Below are 26,581 nucleotides of genomic sequence, written 5' to 3' on the forward strand. Positions count from 1 at the left end.
TAACTTATATCTTTGTAAAATAGCTTGAAATTAAGATTAGAGCCTCAAATAGCTTAAATGTCCCCAAATGGGATTATTTATTTTGTAGTAGCACAAAACAAACAAATGACCAAGTATTAAACAGAAAGTATGTAAGAGAGAGAGTGAAAAAACCCACTTTGGTACCCTGCAGGTAATAAGGGGAACACTGCGTAGGGGTTAAGTCTGCAGTTGTGAACAGTATGACTCTGCTTCCACATTCTCACTTTTTTTTTGCTATTAGATTTAATTACTTGGCAGTGCATTAGCTAAAGGAACTACAATGTAAAGCAGTACAATTCCATAAGAAACTAGGGAATATACAGTGATATGAAAAAGTGTTTGCTCCTGTCTGGATTTCTGATTTCTTTTTTTTTTTTTTGTATGTCTGTCACACATAAATGTTTCAGATCACCAAACAAATGTAAATATTAGACAAAGATAAGACAAGATAACACTTCTACATGAAGCTGTTTATTAAGAGGAAAAAATCCAAACCTACATGGCGCTGTGTGAAAAAAGTCTGTATTACAGACTCAATGTTACGAGACTTTTGTTTTCATTTCTTATCAAATTTGATTTGGACTTATGTTATTATCTGTAAGAGCAATACTACACAGAAGAAGCCCACTGCTATTTGGGACTTTTAGGTAAAACAATAACGTGACACCAACGGTCAAAACGAGCTGGTGAAGGCTACAAGTATGTGTAAAAACTGAGTGGACACAATCCCTTTTTTCATGTAATTGCCTTGCGATTTCTGCTGTGGGGATACCAGTAGTACTGCGAACTGTGAGTAGAAACGTGTCATTTCCACTGCTGAAGTTGTTTAAATCACAAGTAAAGTACTATTGTTGTTTAGCTACAGAATATATAAATTAACTACAATGACTTTGACACACCTGCAATAAACAAATAACGACAAAGGAAGTGAGCTCAGCGTGAGTTTAATGACGCATTAACGTGCTTTTGGTAGAGCAGGATTTTTTGCAACCAAAAGCAGGTGCAAACACTGAAGATTGCACGGTATAACTTTTAAGCCGATTTAATAATAACACTGCTAACATTAAACGCATATCCAGCAAGAAAAGCGACTATTCTTACACTAGTTTCGTAACTCGAATGCGTTTGATGTTCAGGTTTTACCAATAAAAAAAAAATCTAGTGCCGCCAGCACACTGAAGCAGTTGAAGGCGGATAATTCACTGAACTGGAAGTGTACGAGGAACGTTGAACGCGACATTATTTCCTGTTCAGAGGATATCTCGTCAGTGGGAGCCAAATACAGTTTAATGTGTTTGATGTTCAGGCATTTGCTTGACGTTCTGTTTGAAACTTGTTTCCTGAGCTATGGTCGCATAGAAAGCCCTCCGGAAATGTTTGGGGAATATTTCGATGCGGCTCGACGACTCGGAAATTCAGCGGGCTCCGCGAGCGAGGTAATGTTAGCAGGCAAAGCTAACGCCAGGTTAGCTAAGTGCTAACTTAGAGTTAGCAAAATAACAGACTGCTTTGATTTGTTGGTGTACGCGGATGTTTGCGCTCGCGCTAAACGTAGCTTCGAAGCTATAGCTCGAGACTTGCAAGTCTCGAGGGGGAAAAGACGTCCAGCCTGTGTTGACGGTGACGAAACTAGCAAACGTTACCTATCAACAAGTGGTCTTTTATTTTGAACTGTGTGGGTGCTTTGCTGTGACAGGGGAGAAAACCAGCAACTCTGGTCCTAGCGTTCGCACCACACGAATAACACACCTCATTTGACTGATTTGACCTAGCTGACGTTATCTGCATAGATAACATTTGCAGCTAATGTCAGGAGTTGCATAACATTCAGTGGTAATCTTCTTCCCTGGCACCAGTTTTGACACTGTCCTATTTTTGCCCTGATATCACCGGTTTAACACGACAGTTTGGGACAGATTGTGTGAGTGTGTGGGTTTGGGTGTCTCCATCCCAGCAGGTTTCGATGAGTCAGGACAGATTTATTATTCCCTGGCCCATAAGAAGCTTATATGCACACATGTTGACAGATACTGACGAGAGCATAAGTCATATTGAACCTGTTACTTGGACAAAATAACAAGAATCGCAGATGAAAAAGCCAGCAACACACAGCAGCAGCAGCGATCACCTCAGTAATAAGTTGTTGTGCGCAAGAGGAGTGGAGCTGTGACTTACAGGTACATAAAACCTGCAATAGGAGATGTTATTAAAACTGAAGAGTAAGCATGAGGAAAAAACGAGCTTCTTACAAAATAAGGCAGCCACGACCTTTTCCAAAACTACATCACTTGTAGATTACTGAGACTGGGCTCCAAGCATGATCCATTAGACTTTTTAAATAAAGCTATCATGCGCATATATATATATATATATATATATATATATATATATATATATATATCTCTCATCTGAACACAGCACTCCAAAATATAGACGGGGGTGATGTTGGGTGGCTTTTATCAATGCTTTTATTACTTTCATTTGATAAATGCATAAAAAAATCTTTCTCACATACACACATTCGATTCTATGTACTAATGTCCTAATTAGGGCTGCCACAAACGATTATTTTGATTGTTGACTAGTCACCGATTATTTTTTGCGATTAGTCGACTAATCAGATCATGTAAAACGTACGGCTTATTGCACCAGCATGTGTCTGCTCTTATATAACTATCATTAGCTTACAGCTTGATGTGTTTAAGGTATGTCCTAACTAAAAGTAAAGACAAGATGATAGTTTATTAAACTTTTGATGAAATTTGCAGATTGTCTCAGTGGAGTTTAATAAACTCAGCTCCTTGCTATCTAAAATATAACAGGACACTGGAGTAAATTCTCGACCATCTCACACTTCTGTTTAATCAGTTCTTTTTGACATTTATTCAGCTGTGTAAAAACTATAACTTTAATCTCAGCCAAACCGATTTTCCGAGGAACAAATAAAATACTGAAAAAAGCCAAACAACAACATTTTTAAGTTATCTAAGTGACTTATATATATATGAGTAGCAAAAGTCCGCGATGTTCTGGCCGCTCTAGTGAGCCTTGAACTGAAAAACGAGCTATTGAGCTGGTGGGTAACAGACGTCTCCAAAAACGTCGGAGCACTTTTGCAAATATGTGATGTCTTGATAAACCAAGCAGATATTTGAAGTTTACACAGCTACATTCTCGCCTGAAAATATGCTAAAAGTTTATTTTGTGACCCAGAAAGAATAATAAGAGTAATATTAAAACTAGAGCTGGGCGATATGAGATTTTTTCATATCACGATATGTTTTTTTTATTTCAGGCGATAACGATATCTATCACGATATAAGCCAAATAACTATATTTGTAAGATTTAAATGTGCCGTTGCTCACAAGTAAAATGTGAAATAATCAGCAGCTTGTTTTTATTTAAATATTTATTTCCCATAATAAGTTCAACAGGGTAGATGTACTTAAGGAACATGAGACTTTTTCAGATAAATAAAGGCAAATATTGCAAACTACACAAAAGGCAGCCGCTAAAGCGTTTAAGTTTCAAAATAGAACAAATGAAACAGACTAAATTGTCAATTCCACTTAGAAATAAAGTATTAATTCTAAAAATAAATCTTAGTTTGTTTTACAGAAGAACAGACAAAACTGACTAACTTTTGTCAATATCAAATAAACTGAGAACTAAAAGGAAATTCTCAATCTCTCCTTGTTGTATAGCTTAGCTTTTCAAACAGTTTTAACAGTTACTTTAGTCTGACAAAAGCCGAATGACGAATTAGCGCTTCCAGTCAGAGACTGAGGCTACGTCCACACGTACACGGGTATCTTTGAAAACGGAGATTTTCCGTTTTCGTTTTAAAAAATAATCCCGTCCACACATAAAGGGAGAAATGAAAGAAAACGCTGCTATGAACATGCCAAAGCAGCAGGTGGCGCTAGATTCCTAACCGTGCAGAAATGTTGGCCAATCAGAAGTCTAGAAGCCTCGGTGGGAAAAAGTAAACAAAGCTGGGGCATAGAAGCAGAACCGAGTCGTATGTGTGGAGGGACAGAAATTCATTTCACCGAAACAATAACGTGGCGCACAGTGTGACGCATGCACCAGTTTATTGTATTTCCAGACTTGCTTTCGGCACAATTTACAGTGCACGCTACTCTGTTTTTTGTCAGACTTGAAATAGCCGAAATACCTTCACACTACGGAACTTCTATGGCTCTTCCGTTCGACAATCTCTCCGGCATTGGAACCATCATCTGTTTTCTCTTCGGTCACGCTCGGTTGATTTTTCTAGTCGGCACACTCATTTCCTCCATTACGCGCTGGCTCCATTACCCGCTGGCTGCTTTCCAAACAAACACACGTGCGGCTTGGCACTTGTGCTGTACGTAACAAGTCACGCGACGTGACGCTGCGGCTGTGATTGGTTCGGCTCTGCGCTACTGAATTTGGATCGGCTGACCTTTTCTTTTTTTTTTTTTTTTTAAAGAGGACAAGAGCGGCGAGGTCTATCGCGATAGCTTAATTTCTCTATCGAGTAAAAGTTATATCGCGATACATATCGTTATCGTTCTATCGCCCAGCTCTAATTAAAACTAAGTAGCTGCCGCCATTGTTGGAAACAGGAATTGGCTGGGCCGCACTATGAAACCTGGGATAGGTTGGGCCACGAAGGATACACCCGACCCATCCTTCACATCTGGGGAAATGAAGGACTCATTTTTCGGCCGTGTTTGGGGGAGTCTTCAAATTTGGACAGGCTTCGCCGTGTCGCTGTAATGTAATTGGCCTACAAATGCGGCCACCGAAATGTGGATACAGCTACAATACCAGGCACTGCTTCTTCTTCTTTGGGGTTTAACGGCAGCTGGACTCCTTGTACATTCCGTGCTGCCATCTTCTGTTTCAGTCAGTTATTGCACTCTTAAATCCTACTGCTTATTCCTGCGTCTTTCAAGATCTTAAAAGGCTTTAAACAACTCGTCGCCTATTAAATTAGTCATCGACGATCTTGAAAGTCGACGTAATCGTGACTAGTCTACTAATTGTGGCAGCCCTAGTCCTAATGAGGGAAAATGGTCAATAGATAAGTTTTTTTTGTTGTTTTAAAAAATTTTTTAAAGAACAGCCCTTCTTCCATTTATATCAGTGTGCATTGATATATTAGTCAACAAAACACAAACCTTCTAAGCAAAGTATTAAAAATTATTCCTATTCAACAATGATTAAGTCTCTCTAGTCTCTCATCACAAGTTCTCGGTAGCAGGGTTTTCCCTGGCTCGAAACTGGCCTTTATAGAGTTCGGAAAAAGTGTCAGCTATGTACCATCAGTGTATCAGCTAAGAAGAAACTTTACTCACATTTATAATGTTGTTTTGGCAGCATTGCTGTTGGAAATAAGTTAAGCACAGGGTTCTCAGTTCCTCACATATATGGACCTGTGCTGGTGCTGAATGATGGGGCTTGACTCAAAATGCTGGGAATTCTATGATATACTACCATTAAAGCCAGTAGGAGAGTGTGTGTGGCACAGTATTTGGACAATGAACTGTACAAAAATGGAACCCAGTCAAAACCAAAACATTGCAGCTTAGCTAGTCGATCCAGTGCCTTTTGGAAAATACAGCCAGTATGGATGGAGACAAAGATGTTGTATTTATGTGCTGTTTGTGCATTTGATTCATTGCATTCACAGAGCGCATGCATTGCATTCAGTCTTGAGAAAACTCAAGAACTCAAGACAACTGAAAGACGTTGATGACCACCACAATAGCAACCTAACCAACCAGTGCATAGCTAGCTGGTTAGCATTGACTTAATTTTCAAAGAAGGGTGAGTAAATTGTGAAAAGTAAAGCAATTGTGTTCTGTGAATGAAATAATTAAATTAACGCTGGCATACAGTCAGCATAGAGCTGTAGACTGATACCATTAGTACTAGGGCTGGGCGATATGAGGAAAATCTAATCACAACATGTTTTGGCTATATCATGATACACCGTATACTAATGTTGTTTTTAACTACATAGTGCCGTAGAATTCAGGAGACAAAATAAAACAATTGAAATTAAAAAGGTGTTCTTTTTGCTTATATAAAAATTGTAAAATAAAAAATGTGATGACCTCAAATTACAGATCTATACAGTGAGTGACTATAAAAACACCTGACCAAGAACAGTCACAAGTATCACAGCTGATTTATTTAACATTTTCTTTGGCGTGTAGGGAGACGTTGACATGCCGAGTTTAAAACAGTCTTCATTTTGCAGTGGATGACCTTTCAGCTGGTGGAATAAATTCGTGGTACTGCTACCTTTTGCAGCAATAGTTTTATGGAAAGCTTTGCAAATGATTGCATTTTGTTTGGCATACTCCGTATGAAATCCGAACGACAGCGAGTATTCCCTCGCATGTCTGAAACTCCCGAAGTCTCCATATTTTTCCCTATCTGGTAGTATATAAGCACGCATGCTCAGCGTAGTGTGCTAGGTAGAAAATGTCCTGGTTCGGAGGGGGAATTAATGATGCATTCACAGCATGTGGTAGAAAAAACCCCAAAGCTGATACACTGCAGACAGCTTAATATTTCCAATTTATACGTGATGATTACAATAAAGCCATTTTAACCATTGTACGTGGAAAAACTTGCAAATATGCATGAAGTATATTCAGTATATTGCCCACCCATAATTAGTACTACATGATTAATACCAGCTTACTGTTGGAAACCAACAAGCAAAAGATCCTGTTAGGGTTAGGCGCTAGAGCTGGGCGATATATCGAGTTTTTAAAAAATATCGATATATTTTTATACGAGATATAAGATGTGACAATATCTTTTATATCGATATAGTCTATGTTACGTTATAATTATACTTGTGGAGCCGCAAGTTTGCCTCTCTTTCGTCCACTTTCGTCTTTACGCAACGTTACTCGGCCTCACCTCTCCTTCACTGAACACAACTCCCCTTCCTCCCCCATCGCTTCACCTGCAGGAAGAGACAAGATGGACACGGCAAATCTCCGTTAACGAGTTACTGCGCATCGCCCCGTGCGTGGGGCTGGACGGCGTCAACGTGTTAGCTAGCTAACCACGTTAACGAGCTAACCACGCTAACGCCATGCAGCCCAGAGGTGCTGCACGGACTAAAATCCTTTCATTTTCTCAAAAGTTGACAGCGCGCCTTATATATGAATTCTGGTTGTGCTTGATGGCCGCAAACCGATTTTATGTGGAACACGGCGCTCAGCAATCTGTCAAAAATGTTTTAGTACGACTTTGGTAAGCTACGGAGCTGCACCGCTTGATGGATTGTCGGAGCATTACGGCTGAGCCTCGCGGAGTGATACGTACTGTGCTTCAACGTAATATTACCCTACTGTGTATAAGGACCATAAATGGCACCTGTTAAGAGACGTGGTTGCGAAGCGGATTTCAAACTCCAGGCTGTCAGTCACGCAGTACAAGTTGGGAACAGAGCAGCTGTGAAATCTGTCTTTGTTATTGTGCTCAGCGTCTTTTAGTTTACATTTTGACTGCACAATTGTGAGCTTTTTGTTATGCACAAAAACAACATTGTTTTCTTTTATTTATGGAGCATGATTATTTAATAAATGCTCATAATTTATTTTTGAGTAAATTTTATGTACATCTGCTCTATGTTAATAAAAGTGCCTGTGTGACATCTGGGACACAGCTTTGACTAAGAACTCTCTTTTTGTTCTTACTTTATGGCTTTAAAAAAAATATATCGAGATATATAGCTTATATCGCCATCCAGCTAAAAAATATCGAGATATGAATTTTGGGTCATATCGCCCAGCCCTATTAGGCGCTTTTGCTTGTTGCTCCACTGCCTTAAATTTGATGTCATTGTTTTGGAATGAGAAACTGTCGCACGCATTCCAGTGGTGATTAAAATAATTGATAAGGCTGCAGGCATTTAATAATTCTATTTTTTTATTCTATTGGAAACAGTTGTCCATTCCCCTTGCTTGTCACCAGACAATCGCAAATTACTGTTGAACCTTTCTTTTAACAGTAAACTAATACCAGAAAACCAAAATATACTGAACATGTTACAAGGAAGCTCATCATTCTATTGCCCTATCTTTGATAAATGCTGCGATTAGCCTGACCCAGGCTGCAAATGTGCTGTAAAACCGTGCATTCTAACATGGGTGTCTATGGAGATTGGCTACGTTTTGGAGCAGGAGGGCCACATTTAATGTGCCTGATGGTCTTAGTTGTGCAGCTCTGTTGTTAACGAATCTTGCTACAATTAGATACAAGTTGTAGAGCAGCTTGCTTGCTTATCACATACATTTTCCGCCCTCCATTTCAGATTTGTTTAGCTACATTTACTCTACACTTGCACGGTCTTTTGCTCTTAATATGCAGTGAAAAAATTGAAAGCATTTAGCTTTAGACTGTTGCTTTCCACAGCACAGCAACTGCACGAAAATTGTTGTCATAGCATTAAAGTGTGAGAAAGGACCAGAGATTCCAGGTTATTGTTTTCATAATTCTAAACAGGTTGAAAAAAGGTTACATGAAAAGTAGGATGTTGTTATAATGAAACGGTCACCTGCCCCCAGCCAAATAGAAAGAGATTGTCCACTCTTTTTTTTTTTTATGTCCAAAAACTGCACGAGTCCAGAGAGTTGGCAGGATAAGGAACACCGGAGACAAAGGGCAGCTATACTCTTGTGTACTTTTAGGGTTATGTGTAGTATCCGCTCACTCAGTATACATTTGTTCCTCTCCTGTCTTCACTATAGGACTTGCAGCAGTGTCACTCACAACATGAACTCAGCTGATTTTTTTTCTAATTCCATAGAAGCCTTTTCCCTGCTGAGAAAAGGAAGTTCTCATTTTTCTTTTTGAAACCATATAATTAGGTGACCCTTGAGAGATGCACCCAGCTGAGGTAACAAGCAGGAAGAACTATAGTTAGGCTGTCTTGGCTGGTTTGAAGTAAGATGTACCAGTTGCCTGTGCTCTTGATTTCAAGATCACAAAGCATGGAACAAAAAGAAAATAAAAGTTGGTGCTTACAAATATGTGAGCTGCAATGTGGAGAGAGATGGCAGTCAACAACATTCTGTACACTCCTACATAGTCCTAATTAGTTATAGTGAGGACACCTGTGTGGGTGTGCCGCCTGTGTTTGTGGGCTGGAATCAGAGCGCACTGTCATATCAGTAAAGTCAATCACAAGTATGAAAGAAAATCACACCGAGGACATGATCTGAAAATTACAAAACAATACAGGAAACCAAAGTGTTATCAAAAGTCAGCCTTTTGATTGTTACTCAGTTGTTTGCAGTGTTGTTGAAACCGCGATTTATCTGCAAATAACAGGACTCTTTTCTGCTAAATTAGCATAATAAGCATATTCACTTGGTGTTTTTTCCCACCATGACTCAAAGACAGTCAGAAACACATGGGCCTCAGCAGGCCTGCATATATCTAATATGTAAATGTGGCAAAAATGGAGTTTGTGCAATTCTACTGAGCTTGAAAGTCAATATTTGGTATGACAAAATCAGATTGCTCTTTTCTGTGTTCATTATTCCTTCATCTTTGACAAGATCCCCAAATGCAGTTCCAAACCATGACAGAGGCTCCACCATGTTGTACAGATGCCTGGAAACACACACTGTTGTACCTGTCTCATGACCTCTGGGTATTTGGTGATGATTTAAACCTAAGATTTGAATCCATCACTTCAAAGGTCCAGCTGCTTTTCAGTCCAGTCCCTGTGTCATTTGGCATACTTCATTCTTTTCTCCCCGTTTATCTTCCTTAAGCATGTCTTAAAAAGGACACGCTGCACACCAAAAGATCATATAAGTTATCAGTTTTTGGCTAATAACACTTTTACTAATTGGTGCAACAGTACTATTTTGTGTTTGTCAGTGATGGCAAATTCTGTGTGTCTGAAGATAGAATTATATATTGGTTCTTTGCTAAATTCTCTTACGCTGGTTCATCCTTTGAGTTAGGTGCCTTTTGTACTTGAATGATTCATAAGTCATAATAATAAATCCTAACCCATTCCTCTGAAAATGGTCAGGTAGAAGGACTGGACTGAAAACAAGTGAGTGAAGTAAAAATTTGAAAGACATTCAGAAATCCTGGAGAACTATTGCTCAAGATTACTGGCTTTTTGGAGGCCAAATCTAAAGAAATGAGAGCTGGCTTGAGGCTTTTGAACAGTACTGTACGCCACGGTATGAGGCTATAGTGAAACTGATCGCTTCATCACACAGCCGGTAAGGATTGGACAGAGTCAAATCGTTAAGGCTGCATGGTTACACTTTTACGGGTGGCAGTCGTATTAATGCTGCTACCACTGTCATTGCTACAGTTATTGTGTTATTTGGGGGATGCACACTTCTGATGGTGACCACCTCAGACTTTACCCTTCTTTAAAATTGCTGTCTACTTAAAAACCGGAGTGCAGTTATTTGTGGCTGATTTGTGAAGTGATGTAACCACCGTTCCTATGATGGCAGTTCTACATATAACACTTAGATGTAACTGAGTAGACAGTTCTTAAAGTCATTTGACTGTGCCAGGGCCTCTGACTCACCGTCTTTATCAGACAGTCCATGTATGTTCTGGTAACAAAATAATGATCAAATTCACTGTTGTTCCAAGGCAGCTGGCAACTGTTAAGGTGGAATGTTTTCCTACATATAATTTAGTGCATGAGTTGGCAGCTTGAGTTGTTCTGGCTGTTTAAATGCTCAAACATCTTTGTCTTTTAGCTTTAAAAAAAGATACACAATTAAAAAACAAAACAGGGAATCAATGAAAAATAACGACAGTAAGAAGAAAATGAGACAAGAAGAGAACTATCACTGTTGCCTCATAAATGGACACTGGTCAAAATGGTCAAAAATGAAAGGGTGCCAGATCTTTTCTCATTCCTTCTGTTTCATTTTAAGAAAAAATCCACTTGCTCCAAGTCTTAGCTCAACTAGCCAACAGTGACCATTAGGGATGGGTACCGGTGTCCGGTGCCATGATGGCACCGGTTCTGACATAAACGGTAGTAACCAGACCGAAAAGCAGCGCACATTTCGGTGCTTTATTACGGTGCTTTTTTTTCCTGAGCTGTGATACACTTCTAGCCAATCATTTTACGTTTCCGAGGATAGTAGGCGGGGCCAGGTACGTACGTTCTGTTAGAGCAGAGCTACAGATTAAAAATGCCCAAGGCGAAGCGGTTAAAAGTCTGGCTGTACTTCACAGCAAAATATGCAAACTCAGCAGCCTGCAACAAGTGCTTTAAGCTGATACTGTGATACTGTCAAAGGAGGTAACACCTCGAATCCGATGAAACACCTGGCGACGCGTAGCGTTTTTTTTAAAAGCCCAGAAATGCGCCGTATTTGATAGCTTGCTGCAAGACCTCACACCGAGCACATCTACTGCGGGTGGGTTGCCTGTTATGCAACATCCCCCAAAAACACGAAGAGGAGAGTCCTGGCCCCTAGCCCTGCCAGTGTAGCAGAAATGATGAGGATGATGATGGCAGCAGCAGCCGTTCTTCTCTGCGTGAGTAGCTAATTTACGTTGAGTAGGCTAACCACGTTATTACATTAATGCATGTAAGGTGAACTAGCAAACATCATAGCTACATGCGGCTGTCTTCTTGTTTGATGGCAGATACTCCCTTCACCCTGGCCAAAAAGGCTAAAATGACCAAAGAAAAAGAGGGAAACGGCTGAACATGAGAGGTTTTTGGACAAAGTTTGTGTTTTTTCCATTGTTTAAGCACTGCTTCCAGCCAAGAGTGATACCATATATGCCCCATAGCTGCAGAAAAGGCTAACATTGTTATCTTTTTACAAAAAAAACAGCTGAACATGAGAGGTTTTTGGACCAATTTTGTGTTCTCCATTCTTTAAGCACCGGTTTGAGCACCGTTTGAGCACCGGCACCGTTTCAAAAGTACCGATTTGGCACCGGTATCGGATAAAACCTAAACGATACCCATCCCTAGTGACCATTTATTTTGGTTTTGTCGGCCCTCTATCAACATACTCTTGAGTAGTGATTGCATCTTCTAGCATTTGAAAAGATGTGCATTAATTAACCAAGCTGTAAATATTCTTATAGCAATCTTTGTCCGAGTTCTGTCACAGTTATCCAGAATTGCACATCAATGATTCTCATCCTCAGCTCCTCCCCTCGTGTCTTAATCACTCCCACTAGAAATGTGAGCAGAGGAGGCAAGAAAACAGCCTTCTAACTTCTAACAAAAACGAGTCACCTTTGACTTGGATCCATCACTTTAAAGCAGTGCCAATTAAATGTGACCTTTGACATACTGTTCTGTTATAGTGTAACTACTGTTGTGCCTGTGATAACGAGGTGTGTTATTTTTGGTTCAGAATAACTGGTATTTAGTTTCAAAGTGTAAATGCGCCTGGAAGAACTTGTTACTTATTATACATTTACATGATTTGTGTGTGTGATTCTGTCTTTGCCTTCCAGGCACTCGAGCAGCTGTTTGGTGTATGGCAGAATGAGTCTGTTAGATAAAGAGACAATTTTAGCCACATGAAATCAAATGTAATTGATTACTGTGTGGGTAAATGTGTGTTGAATCTGTTATGAATAAGGGTGCTAATTTTAGTGTGAAGTGGAGGCAGTCACTTATCACTTATACTTATTATACTTAGGACTCACCTGTTTTTATTCTTTGTACTTTTTGAGGGTGTTCAGGCGACTGTATCCCCAGAGAATGGAAAACAGTCTCAAGTTTCTGGGAAAGACCAAGAATGGAATTGTGTGTGGGATCCTTTTTTTTTTTTTTTAATTTTAGATCCTTTTAGGTTTTTTTTTTTTTTATTTATTTATTTTTTTTTATTAAATTGTTTAATGTAAATCCAGTATTTGTGTTAGTGACCGTTTCTATTGTAGTTTATAATACGGAAAATTGTTTTGCTTGTCGTAATTGCCTTTTGTAAAATTTGGAAACAGCCCTGTCTAGCAAAGCGTGGGCCATTAGCAGCAGGGTAGAAATAGCTGCCTGCTACCCAGTCGGGGGTTGCTGCTTGTGGATGTCACAAGTGCTTCATAGTCCCGCAATGTTGAACACTACATTAAAGGCATGGTACATTAAAAATAACAAACGCTGGTCTGCACCAAGTTCTTCCTCTCTGGTCAGTGATCGAAGCTTAGCTGCTGTCAATTCAATTCACAACACGGTGCAGTGCAACAACATATCAGACACTTTTTTTTAAATCACACACAGAGAAACAGTGAAAGGCATGAAGTTTGATCATCTTTATAAAAAAACAAACCCATAAAAGTTCTTTTAAAGAGTCCTGGGGTGAGAGAAGGAAGACAGGACAAAAGACATGCTGTGGAAGAGAGACAGAGGTTAATAACAGATATGATTCAATGCAGAGAGGTCTATTAACTCATATACAATATATACATAAACACCTCTGCAGATGACACACCTGTGCATATCTTGGGCCCCTTCAGCAAGTGATTTTCCATTTAGTATGAGTGTGTCATGGTCGTAAACAACCGCAGTCGTTCAGAATGCTCCTGCTCACCAAGATATGAAGACGAACCAAAGTGACTGTGTTCTCTGCGTATTAGAAATTTCCATCGAAGATTTTTGACTCAGTCCAGCTGGTAAAGAAACAAGTCTTCCGTTTATTCAGCAGAGTGTGTGGCTGCATTATTATCTAGCAATTCAGTTCAATTTTAGTTATACAGCGCCAAATCACAACTACAGTCGCCTCAAGGTGCTTTATATTGTAAGGTAGACCCTACAGTAATACAATGGCAGAACCACACAGGTGAACAGTGCTTGTAGCAGATATTCCACCTGGTCCTGTAAAAGCTGTAAATCTTTAGTTATAAGATGTAATATAATATAAATTGGGGCCACATGTCTGTGGGATCTCAGTATTTGATTTAATACTGACCCAAAGCATCATTTTTTTATTTATTTTTTTGTCCCTGCCTTGTTTTTTTTTTTCAGTGACAGACATGGACAACTCCGTCACCCTGTGGCAGTTCCTGCTTCAGCTTCTGTTGGATTCCAACAATGAGCAGCTCATCTGCTGGACCAATGACGAAGGGGAGTTCAAACTGCTGCAGGCTGAGGAGGTGGCCCGGCTGTGGGGAGCCCGCAAGAACAAGCCCAATATGAACTATGACAAACTGAGCAGGGCACTCAGATACTACTATGACAAGGTAAGCACGTCTATAGTCTTCTATCAGGTGAGATACATCGCAGCTGAAAGCTCAGGGTTTTTTTGTTCTTCAAGTAACAGTTATTACACTTTCAGTTCATTAAGACTGAACATAAACCATTCATTGTTCTTCAGTATTCTTAAACATTCAACCAATTGCAGGCTGGTGTTCATGTAGGCCAGATGATGTCAGGATATGTTTTTTCCTGTGGCTGATAGGGTGGGTACTGTGTGGTTGGTGGGCTACCAGCTGCTGTGAGCCTTAACTGCCTTGAAAAGTTGTTCTTTTGTTTTGTTTTGTTTTATTATTATTTGGGTGTTTTAAAAATCCCCCTCACCCAGCTGAACATGGCTATTTTAAAGAAGCTAGCAGAGGCAAAAGGGCTAAAGCTACTCATAGCCAGTCACAAGCTAGCAGGCTAAGTACAGGCAAAGGATCAAAGTGGTTATGAGGAGAATTATAGAGACAGGTGAAAAAGAGAGTAGCGTAAAAGTCTCTTTATCGAAGGAGTTTATAAACATACTGCAACGTGATACGAGTTACTGCCATTTGTTTTGCTGTACGAAACTGTTGCACCTGCTTCTGTGTTGTAAGCTAAAATATGTCAGGTCACTTGTTTTCAGAGTTTGTACCTCTTACAGCAGGAGAGCAGTTTATTTTCAGTTGTTTAAGTGAGAACTTGTGAAAACTGTAAAGTTGAATCATTTCTGTTATTGTGAAAATAAAACTTTTTATTGAAGAAAAGTTGTTTTTTATTTTATTATAGGTTTTAGAAAGAAAATCGGGTATAAAAAGAAGATCTGTATCGGCGGGATGCAGTTACAACAAATCAGAATCAGCCAAGAAAGTTGCAGTGATTGCAACTGTAATAATCTGAATCTGAGACTGGTCTGTTACTGGTAACTAGAGCTGGGCGATAGAACGATAACGATATGTATCGCGATATAACTTTTTCTCGATAGAAAAATTAAACTATCGCGATAGACCTCGCCGCTCTTGTCCTCTTAAAAAAAAAAAAAAAAAGAACAGCCAATCCAAATTACGTAGCGCAGAGCTGAACCAATCACAGCCGCAGCGTCACGTCACGTGACTTGTTACGTACAGCACAAGTGCCAAGTCGCACATGTGTATTTGTTTGGGAAGCAGCCAGCCACCGTACCGCCCGGGTAATGGAGGAAATGAGTGTGCCGACTAGAAAAATCAAGCGAGCGTGACCGAAGAGAAAACAGATGATGGTTCCAATGCCGGAGAGATTGTCGAACGGAAGAGCCATAGAAGTTCCGTAGTGTGAAGGTATTTCGGCTATTTCAAGTCTGACAAAAAACAGAGTAGCGTGCACTGTAAATTGTGCCGAAAGCAAGTCTGGAAATACAATGAACTGGTGCATGCGCTACGTCCACACGTACCCGGGTATTTTTGAAAACGCAGATTTTTCTATGCGTTTGCACCTTTTGTCCACACGTAAACGGCGTTTTTGGTCACTGAAAACGAAGATTTTTGAAAACTCAGTTTTTGCATTTACGTGTGGACTAGAAAAACGGAGAAAATGCAGCGTCAAAGGTGTGCGCATTTTTTGACGTCACACTGTGCGCCACGTTATTGTTTCGGTGAAATGAATTTCTACAATACTGTTAATTGTACTCTCTGCAGTGTTTAAATGCTTACATATACACACAGTTACTGTCCGTCCACACATACGACTCGGTTCTGCTTCTATGCCCCAGCTTTGTTTACTTTTTCCCACCGAGGCTTCTAGACTTCTGATTGGCCAACATTTCTGCACGGTTAGGAATCTAGCGCCACCTGCTGCTTTGGCATGTTCATAGCAGCGTTTTCCTTCATTTCTGCCTTTATGTGTGGACGGGATTATTTTTAAAACGAAAACGGAAAATCTCCGTTTTCAAAAACACCCGTGTACGTGTGGACGTAGCCTCAGTCTCTGACTGGAAGCGCTAATTCGTCATTCGGCTTTTGTCAGACTAAAGTAACTGTTAAAACTGTTTGAAAAGCTAAGCTATACAACAAGGAGAGATTGAGAATTTCCTTTTAGTTCTCAGTTTATTTGATATTGACAAAAGTTAGTCAGTTTTGTCTGTTCTTCTGTAAAACAAACTAAGATTTATTTTTAGAATTAATATTTTGTTTCTAAGTGGAATTGACAATTTAGTCTGTTTCGTTTGTTCTATTTTAAAATTTAAACGCTTTAGCGGCTGCCTTTTGTGTAGTTTGCAATATTTGCCTTTATTTATCTGAAAAAGTCTCATGTTCCTTAAGTACATCTACCCTGTTGAACTTATTATGGGAAATAAATATTTAAATAAAAACAAGCTGCTGATTATTTCACATTTTACTTGTGAGCAACGGCACATTTAAATCTTACAAATATAGTTATTTGGCTTATATCGTGATAGATATCGTTATCGCCTGAAATGAAAAAAACATATCGTGATATGAAAAAATCTTATATCGCCCAGCTCTACTGGTAACACCACTTAAGTAACACAAAGAGTGACTAGTGAAACAGACTTAGCTTTCAAAGGTAACGGAGGCAGAGGGTAAAGAGCCAAAAGCACACAGTTGTGACAATTTCTCAATTTTTTTTCCTTAGTCTGAAAAGATTTATATACCCTCTATGGTTTTTGGACTCCTCATTTTGAAACGTGCACTTTGGAGCCAAAGCTGACCATATTTATAAACTGTACAATGCAGAGAACTACAGCGGTAAGTAACCGACTAATAAAATGACTGAATTTCACTGAAATTGAAGCACAGACTTATTGAATGGGTTTTGTCTCCCAGCGGGATGTTATTTATCAAATTAGGCCATTAACATACTCAAACCCTCAAATGTGGTCAAGCGATCGAGTTCTTTGACTCCAATTAGCAGAGCTAAGGCCTAACCATAACCGCATCTGTCAATCCAAGCTGACATGCTCCTTACTGTAAACCTCAGTAAAATCCAAACAGGAGAAGTAAAAACAAAAACCCCTCAGCTACCATGCATTTGTTGTGAAGGAGTAAAATAGCCATTAGTTGGAAAACCATTTTTAAACTGGGATGTAAATATGCTTTTTCACGATGTCAAGTTAAGGCTTTTAAACTGGGAGTCTGTGGTGATCACTTTGCTTTTGCAGCCAGGTTCAAGTGACCTTTAGAGGACCTGCAGTTTACTCATGGTAGTGTCATTCAGCTTCAGAGATGGCACCTTGGGCTGAGGGCCATACAGGTTCAGATCATCTCTGATTTCTCTAGTAGAGATCAGCAATAGTTTTCCCACTAAATGTGCAGCACAGTCTCCTGGCCTTGTTTTCTAGATACTGATGATTGTTTTCAAAATAAGATAATGCTGGAGTATATGACATTAGCACAGTTAATCTATGATGAATCACTTGTTCTATTCTTGTCCTATTTCTCGAATTTCAAAAAGCCCCTGAGGTCAGATGAAGCAGAAGGGAATTTTAAATTTGAATATTTAAAAATGCTCCCCGGCATGTTGTCCGGGAGGCAGAATGTTAACTACATAAAGACTCACATTCCAAAACGTGTACTGTAAGTTTGATCACATTCTGATGTGTGTGAAATCAGGTGTGCAGCTGTTGTGTGTTTTGAAGCAGCAGCTGGAGACTCGGAGGTCGTTTCTTCCAGGCAGCTGCATCAAAGAGCAACCATTCCAGAGTATATACAGACGTATAGAAAAACAGTTTTCAGTAGTAATCTGTGACACATGTGGCACCATGATTGGCTTCAAAGCAGTAGTAATGTCACCGAATCATTCCCACTTCCTCTTTAAGTACCACACTTGGTTGTCTACAATAAGAGTCAAATGCATTTTTGAGTGTGGGGAGGGGCCTTTCAAACCTACTGCTCTGTGACATGTTGAAGAGAAGGAGAGAGCTGTCTGTCTCCCACTCTGCTCGCGGTTTGGCTGAGTCTCAGGCTGACCCTGTGGGCGTGCAGGGCAGGGCTGGTCTGGTATGTTTGGCTGCAGCATTCGTGGTTAGTAGATTCGTACAGACAGGAAAGACGGATCTGTCCCACGCACAAAGCCTTTCTGTGGTTTGACTCTATATTTTTTCTTAGAAACATACTACCACAGTCTCACACTGCACTAGCTGTGTGCGTGCATAATTATCACGCTGTGTTTCTGTTTTGTAGAACATCATAAAGAAGGTGAACGGTCAGAAGTTTGTCTATCGCTTCGTGTCCTATCCTGACATCCTCAAAGGAGACGTCGCTCGAGCAGAGGGCGTGGATGCGGGCGCAGGGGGTACCACTCCACTATCGAAGAGGGCAGACGACATTGTGCAGGAGGCCGAGTCTGGCGACAGAGCCAGGGTGGGAGTTAGCGCAGCATCTCTGGCCTCCAGCACCAAGCAGTCGAACCGCAATGACTACATTCACTCTGGCATGTACACGTCCTTCACGCTCAACTCGCTGCAAAATGGGCGGCAGCTCTTCAAGTCCATCAAAATAGAGAATCCAGCAGAGAAGATGGCTGAGAAGAGGGCTGTCACTGCCGCTTCACAGGGCCAGGAGACGCTGCCTCAAACGCAGCAACCCACTGCTTTGCCCTCGGTCATCAAGTTCGGAAACACCCCTCAAAAACCAGCACCAGCACTGCCTCCTCAGGTTGCTATAGAGCCCGGCCTCATGCCCAGCCCCTTGGATTCTCTTCAAACTCCTCCCCGCAGGGCTGAAGACATCAGCACACACTCCTCCCTGCCACCACAGACCATTTACTCATTCGATAACATCCGCCCATCAGAACCAACGTTCAGCCTCCCAGATCTGACCTCAACCAGCCCCTCGCCCAATCTAGTGCCAGACTCTTCCCAGGAGCTGGTGATTGACAGCGACATTGAGTCTGGATCTTCTCAGCCCACAGACGCTCAGGCACCGGAGCCCACAAATTCTCAGGCACAGGAGAAGGCAAGTATACATTCAAACGCAGAGAGACAGTCACTCTGCTCAGTGGAACAATCACACATCATCATAGTACAGTACTGTGCAAGAGCCTTGAATCATGCCTCAATTTTAGTTATAATTAAAACTGAAATTATTAAAATTTTTCTTGGAGGTGCAACGATTTATTGAAACATGTGCAAACAGACGTGGAAATACAGTACACATGAGATTGTACAATTTTAAAGAGCTTGAAACTCCATATTTGGTATGACCACCTTTATTCGTCAGCGGTACTTTAAGTAGTCTTTAGGAAAAGTTCTCCAGACTTCTTGAAGGACATTGAAAGCCATTGTTTGGATGTTGACTACATTTTGTTCTGTTTCTGTTAAAATGTTCCCACGCTGCTTCAGTGCTGGCTCTGGGTGGGTCACTGACTGATAGTAGGGCTGTGCGATATGACCAAAATCTCATATCCCGATATATCGTCCCGACAACGCTATAAATCACAGAAATGTAACATTTTCTGTAAATTCTGTGACTCTCGGGCAGCTCGACCTGCGTGAAGTGTTCTCAGCTGCGCGTCATGTAGCTGGAGTCGAGTGTTTTAACTGATGCATGAAACGATACATTTTTAGACATAGTTTTGGGTGCCTTGAAAAGCGCTATATAAATCCAATCCATTATTATTATTATAGTTGTAACGGCCGCCGTTTTCTTTGTATTTATTACACGGCGTGCTGCGGGGAAAAGCCTGTTCTAACGTTTGAGTCTAAGGTTTATTTTGAGCACCTGACGGCTCTTTTTTACTTCTCATCCATAAACTGTCTCCATACTCTTTCACGTGATTCTTGCATAGGTGGTAGAGGTTTGCCGGGTTTCAGTCTGAGGTGGGAACCGGTTTCCTGTATATTTTGCATAGTACAGTTTTCTGGTCCATGGCAGACTTTTCATAACCAAACCATGTACATGCTACAGAGGGACACGACCTCTGCTGTGTTTAACAGACTTTGCATGCTCACTGTTGGCAGTTTTGCCAGCCTTTCCTTCCCAGGACATGACCTTTAGATACTGTTCATCTGCTATAAGTAATTTTTTTGCCCCTTCTTTTTGATATGCCAAGTTTGCAGCTAATAGCTCTTTCTGAGTCACCTTGCAAAAAGTGCAAAAAGAAATAGGATTGCCAAGTTTTCTGTTACATGTATATACAACACTGTTTATTTATGTGCCTTTCTTTTTTGTTTGAATGATCCAAAGGTCAGTGTTAAGCGACTAAAGAAACAAAACCAAAAAAAGGACTTGGGGAAAAGGCAGCCAATGTCTGCAGAAAAATCTTTGACAGGCCTTCAGAAAGTCTGGAGAACTCTTGTTCAAGATTACAGAAAACCACACAAAGTCTGGAGTTTTACACAGTACTGGATATCATACATATTTTGAGTTTTCAAGCAGTTCATTTTCTTTAAAAATGGTAGAACTTTTTTAATAATACAGGATATTTGATTTAGTTTATTATGTGTGTTTTTATATTGATAGTAATAAAAAGAACGTCAAAGTGTATTTTAGAATTCTGCAGCTGCTTTTTTGTGATGCCTTAAATACTGGTGATAAAACAACTGACTGGATTACTCCATAAATTTTACAGTCCTGTCAAAGTCTGACTTTAATCTCCTCTCAGCGCTACACTCGATGCACCTTTACCAAGGTTATTATAGTTAAGTAGAACTCAGCTAAAACTTTGACTTGTCTGTTAGAATATATCTTTTTGACGTGGTACACCTGACAAATACCCCTCCATATAATGAAAAGTAGAACTAATTGAAAACAATAAACACCAATTTAAACTAGATATTTTATAAATAAAGTTAAATGGAATGAGCATGCCCACTAAAGTCACTATGGACTCCTGTTCTAGTTCTCTTTGGCGGGGTTGTGTTGTAGTTTGAATATGTCAGAGAAAAACAGAGAACCTGTCTTTGAGCAGCAGATGGAGAGCAGCGTTGTCCTGTCTGGAGATGAGACCAGCATGTTGGACACTGAAACCAGTTCCTCCTCAGTGAGCAGCAGCACCACAGTCAGCACCCAGAGCTCAGGAAAGGCACGCAAGCCCCCCAAAATCCTGCACCTCAGCCCACCAGCTCTGCTCGTCACTGCCTCTGACTTCTCCCCCATGAATCTCTGCAGCCCCTCACTGCCTACTGCCTCGCTCACACCAGCAATGCTTCAGGTGAGTTCACAGAAACGGCTCAAACAGGTAGTGATCATGTCCAGCAGGGGGCAGCAGTGCTTCAGGATTAACTGATGCTCCCTTGCTTTGTTGTGATGTTTGAGTCTTCCTGGTCATGCTATTTACAGATCACATGCCTGCGTGCGCTGCTGTATAAAATGTCACAGTCTGTTAGATGTAATTGTGTTGTTGATTCACTATTTGTCCCCCAGCAGGCCAGCCAGGTCTGATCATGAGATCCAGCTCAGACTGAGTTCATGTTTTCTCTGTTCGCAGCCTGTGATGGAGTCAGAGCTGCACTGGTGGCATTAGAGGTTTTAGCTGTAGTTTATTTTTAATGCATGGTGATCCATCCTGTTATTTCCTGTCTTTCTATAAAACTAGATCAAAATCCTATCCAGATATTTTTAGACTGAATGGGGATCTTTTCAACTAAAGCAATGTGTGAGAGGTCTCGATCACTTTTAATAACAATGAAAGAGTAATTTCCAAGGTGTCATGTAAAAGCAGTTTGCTTCTGTTTGAATGTCTCTTTATGTTTTCAGGAAACTATTGTTCTTTTTTCTGATGTCTAACATAATGTCTGTGTTGTTGGGTAAAGAAGTTTTGCCACCGGGGAAAAAGTCTCCTACGTCACACAGCCTGGGACTTGTTTGTCTCAATTTGGTCACTTGGTATTTATTATTCTGTGTATTGTCTTTGAATGTGTCAGTGTGTGTCCTGCCTTAGACATCGTCATTATATGCCACATATAGTGTAATAACTGAAATAACACAAATAGAAATGAGTAATGTTAAAAGAGTCATGTGAGCAAGACGAGCCTGTAGAGATTCTCTAGAGCTGTTCTTGCAAAAGCAAAGTGTGTTTGGCACCACAAAGGATTCAGATCACAATTCTGATTGCAAAAACTGCCAGACAATAAACAAAAAAGAAAACCAAGTGAAAGTGCTTTGGCACTAACTCGGTGGTAGTTGTTCCTTTGGTTTGTGATTCTCTCTCCGTGCCATATCAGATCATATATCACATGCATATTTATTCATTCAAGTAGCTGTGGATGTGCAGATTCTCTATGATCCCCTTGGGTATCCTGCAGCATCCTAAGCATCCTACTTCCCGGACCTTGATAAGGTCTATTAGTGCGTTGTAATTGCATTCTCAGGGTTCCTCCGAGAAATACATGCTGCTGCTGCTAATGGGCAACACTGGAGTCGAACAAAAGCATCGTGATCCTAACAGTTAGACTAGAAATAAACTCCAAAAATGCAACGTGACACCTCTGTGCAGCACAATGACTAGAAAGTCATGACTCTGTGTTTTTGCATATTTGGATAGTGAAACAGTGAAGATGGAGAGGGAAGACATGCAGCAGGCCGCTGCTCTCTCACTGAGCCAAACTGACACCCAATGTGTATTTATTTATTTTAAAAAATCTGCTATAAAAACATCTTTATCATTTATGCACATTAATCTCAGTCTAGTTTAAGTGTGGGCCTTGTTTTGTCCTCCTTAGACTCCAACGCTTCTGCTGACTCCAAGCCCGCTTCTCTCCAACATCCACTTCTGGAGCACGCTCAGTCCGGTCGCTCCACTCAGCCCAGCCACGCGACGCCAGGGAGGCCACCTGTTCCAAGTCAGTGCCGCTCTCTGCTCTCAGTCAGTCTTTCTGTATCTATCGGTGCATCTAACTCACCCCTTGATAATCTCTTTCAGTTTCCGTCAGTCGTCACCCCCCAGTTCCAGATCCCAGTGCACAGCATGGACGGGACCAACACACCTGGCCCCATTTCACCGGACCCTCAGAAAACATAGGAGTAGCCCGTCTCCTTCTCCCCTCAGTACCAACACATTTGGACCCAGAAAGCCAGACACCTACTCTTCTCCCGCTCCTACTCCACCTTCTCCACCCACATCCAGGACGATAAGCTGAGTGTTTATTTCACATCACTCTGGTGCTTTGAAGTTCTCTGCCACAGGATTCACACTACGCTCAGGTGTGTGGAGAAGTGTCGGCAGGCCTGCTGTGTGACTGCTTTGCTGTGCTCGTTTATTTTCATCTTCACTATTATCTTAATAATATCAACACACTTAAACAGAGTCTGGCTTTTTTGGGGCTCCTTGTGTCACAAAAGTTGAAAGAAAGTTGTTTTTTGAAACCCCTTTTTTATGGAAGCAGATGTGCACGTGGACTGAACCCTCAGCAGCTGCAGTCTTCATACCTGGACACACGGAGCAGCTGAATCTTTCCTTTTATAGACTCAGACCTTCTTTTCTCGTGCTAAAGTGTTCTTGCCAAACACGACACCGGGCCTGCTCACAGTGATTCTGTTTGGTTTTGTGCTCAGTCCTTAACTTTTCCTCTAGTTTAAAGGATTTATTTCAACCTGCATGTTTACCTGCAGCTCCTCTATCTTTCAGCCAGGTCTCAACACAAATTTAAATGTTAAGGCTAGCCTCAGCTGCTCTGTCTTATCGTAACATGTGGTCATAATCCAAGCTGAACCATGAACCTTGCCTCGGTGTATCAGCTCTAGTGAATTGTGCGTCTCTAGTAGAATAGGTCTGAAATCCAGCATGAGCTGGTCTGCCTCCGGTTGGTAAAGCTTTCACGTGGGAATGAAAGAAAGCGAAGCCATAACTCTTTCTCCAAGCAACGACAAATCCTTCATTTGTAATTCAGGCATCATGTTAACGGCTCTTACCATAAGTGTCTCAAACAAACCATGTAAGAGAAAAGCCGAGAGAAAATAGCATAGCAGCCACTCTACTGCCACTCCAGCAGAAGCCGCTAAAGCTCAGTGATTAATATGCATAACATTAGTTCAGTATGGATGAAAGCTCACCTGTGCCAACACCAGTTTATCATTATCTGATGTAGTTATGCAAAAGACAGGTGATGTGGAGAAGTCTCCAGTACAGCATTAAAATGTATGTTTACAGCCTCTTGTTTCCTAACACTGAGGCTTCAAAATGTTTAAACCAAAACCAATTGGCAATGTCGTGGAGACTGTGTCCATCTTCTCTGTACAATTTGTTTAACATGCAGTAAAAATGGCAGACATCATATATACTGGGTTATTCTGTCAGCTGAGCTGGTGTTTTTAAAGACGTAATATCTTTGAGCTGATGTATTAGTTGATCTTTGGTGGGAGCTGAAACCAGAAGGATTCTTCTCCCAGGAAACATTCCCAGCATCTTTTACAGCCTCACTGATATCTGACGTGTTGCTTGGCGTGTCAGTGCTGTTGTTGGTTCCCAGCACTGGCTGTTAGTCATCTGAACATGCAGTGACGAGCCAAAGCATTTATGGTCACCTCTCATCATATGCTAATGAACCTTCATGTGCCACAGTGCACACCTGCTGTGTTGGGGATTATATCAGACAGTTGAAGGTGGTTTGTTGGTTACTACCCCACACGCCAGCCTTGGTGTTCCATATGTGTTGTCGCTGGCCATTGTAAGAGCTATCTGCTTGTTTCTCCGAGATTTACTAGTTCGCAGTTCGCTCACAGTACCTTTAAACACACCCCAGATTATTCTCTCTTCATGAGAGCAGCCATCATGTTGTGGCTCATCTGCAGAAAAGCTCCTTCCCCCTTAGGACCCTCTATTCGCTGATCAGCCATGAGAGGTTTGCACCTTCTTTGCCACTGATTTTAAAGCCATACGTCTGAGTGACAGACTGAAATCCCAAAGGTGGTAAATCCCACCTTTCTATGCTAAACATGCAAATTGTACATGACATGTTTACACAATACTTGGATAAAACACACTGAATTTTGTGTGTTTACCAGACTTTGCACCCCAGGGATGGATGTTGGGGAGTGGGGGAACTTACTGCTCATTTCTGCTCAACTAACTGACCCCACTGTCCATCAGAGTGATATATGGTGCCTTACCACAGCCGCGCCCACGTCTCTCCCGATACTGGATGGAGGTAAAGCGATGGAACAGTATACCACAGCTCTCCTCTTCGCTTTTATGCCATATCTTAGACCAAACCCCGGAAGTTTGGAGTAAAACTTCACCAGGGATGTTTTGTGCACAAGCACACTGCAGCTCAAATGTGCCGCAGTGACCTTCTGGATGCTTTACTGTACATACGGACAGCAACATGCACAGCATGTAAAATGTAATCAGGCAGTGTATTAAAGTTGGCAGCCATGTCTGTTTCCAGCCTGCTTCTCAATGTTCTACTCAGAAAGTATATGAATATATATAGAAGACCTGTTTAAGCTTTTGTTTGTGTGTAATCTTCTTTATTTTCCTGTAACACAAATAGAATTTTAAGATTAATTTCTATTTTTGTAATGGCCAAGTAGTTAGATGTCTCCTATGTTGGGTTTTCTGATTTAATGTTCTCTCTGTGCATGTGTTTCCTCTTGTGGATTTAGGAGGAGGTGGCAACGACGGCCCCGTGGCGATGTTGGCCATTTTTGTTTTGTTTTGTAGGGAATCAAAGCCTTATGGGATAAATCTAAATCTGCATTTTCTATGTTATGTGTTTTGATAATAGTGCTGATATTGTAAATGCAGATGTTGTGATGAAACGTTTGCACTTAAATCTTCGGGGTTCCTGTAGTATTGGATTCTGTCACTTTTCTATGCCTCAGAGTTGCTCTTTGAAATGTTGTTTGCTTACTGAGAAATGTCTATTTTCCCAAAGGGAGGAAACAATTATGCACTTGGTATTTTATATGGCAAACAAGAGTTTAATCTTTTACCGTGTATCAAATAAATTTACAATAATTTGTAATCAGGCACTGCCACTTAATATTTATTTGTATGACTTTATACCCAATAGAATTGGTAAGCTATATTGCATATTTTTGCAGTAACTTTAATGAAAAAAAACTATGAAATAGCTGGAATGTGACCTCAACCTCAACTCCATTTAAAATTTCCTCTTGGCCTTTTATTCGTCGACATATTTGTTTTTGTATTCTGATTTTATTTTATTTTTTCCCCCCTTGACTTTTCCTTCAAATGTAAAATCTTGTTTTGGACAAATTGAGCCCCTTCTTGCTTTGTATTGTCCAGTTCTCCAACTGTTTGATGCTTTTTTCAAATGTTTACAAGCTGCTTGTCTTAAGTGGCGTATTGATGTGCGAGGAAGTGTTTATATCAAAAGAGTTAGGTGAGACCAATAATAAAAGATCTCTAACTGACTGCTTCTTTAATGTCCGCCAGGAAACAAACACGCGCATACACTCACACAA

The 26,581-nt window shown here is 40.7% G+C and overlaps 1 protein-coding gene across 2 annotated transcripts; it reads left to right on the forward strand.

The window, feature by feature from the left end:
- Positions 1–1,248: 1,248 nt before the first annotated feature.
- Positions 1,249–26,530, forward strand: elk4 (ETS transcription factor ELK4). 2 transcript variants are annotated; one of them, XR_191406.3, is made up of 7 exons: positions 1,249–1,457; positions 14,025–14,239; positions 18,395–19,168; positions 21,123–21,365; positions 22,876–22,995; positions 23,076–23,356; positions 25,157–26,530. XR_191406.3 is itself a non-coding variant. In XM_004559891.3 (6 exons), exons 2-6 carry the CDS (start codon positions 14,033–14,035, stop codon positions 23,172–23,174), a joined length of 1,443 nt encoding a protein of 480 aa, XP_004559948.2. In that variant the 5' UTR covers positions 1,249–1,457; positions 14,025–14,032; the 3' UTR covers positions 23,175–26,530. The 2 variants fall into 2 exon arrangements, 1 of the variants encoding a protein (XP_004559948.2); XM_004559891.3 differs by having other exon boundaries at positions 23,076–26,530.
- The last annotated feature ends 51 nt before the right edge of the window (positions 26,531–26,581 follow it).

The sequence above is a fragment of the Maylandia zebra genome, linkage group LG5, assembly GCF_041146795.1.
Source record: "Maylandia zebra isolate NMK-2024a linkage group LG5, Mzebra_GT3a, whole genome shotgun sequence".
NCBI classification, from domain to species: Eukaryota; Metazoa; Chordata; class Actinopteri; order Cichliformes; family Cichlidae; genus Maylandia; species Maylandia zebra.

Coding starts and splice junctions, on each gene's coding strand:
- elk4 (XM_004559891.3), top strand. CDS start 14,033: ATGGACAACTCCGTCACCCTGTGGCAGTTCCTGCTTCAGCTTCTGTTG. Junction 21,366..22,875: donor TCACACCAGCAATGCTTCAG/GTGAGTTCACAG, acceptor TGTCCTCCTTAG/ACTCCAACGCTTCTGCTGAC. Junction 22,996..23,075: donor AGGGAGGCCACCTGTTCCAA/GTCAGTGCCGCT, acceptor AATCTCTTTCAG/TTTCCGTCAGTCGTCACCCC.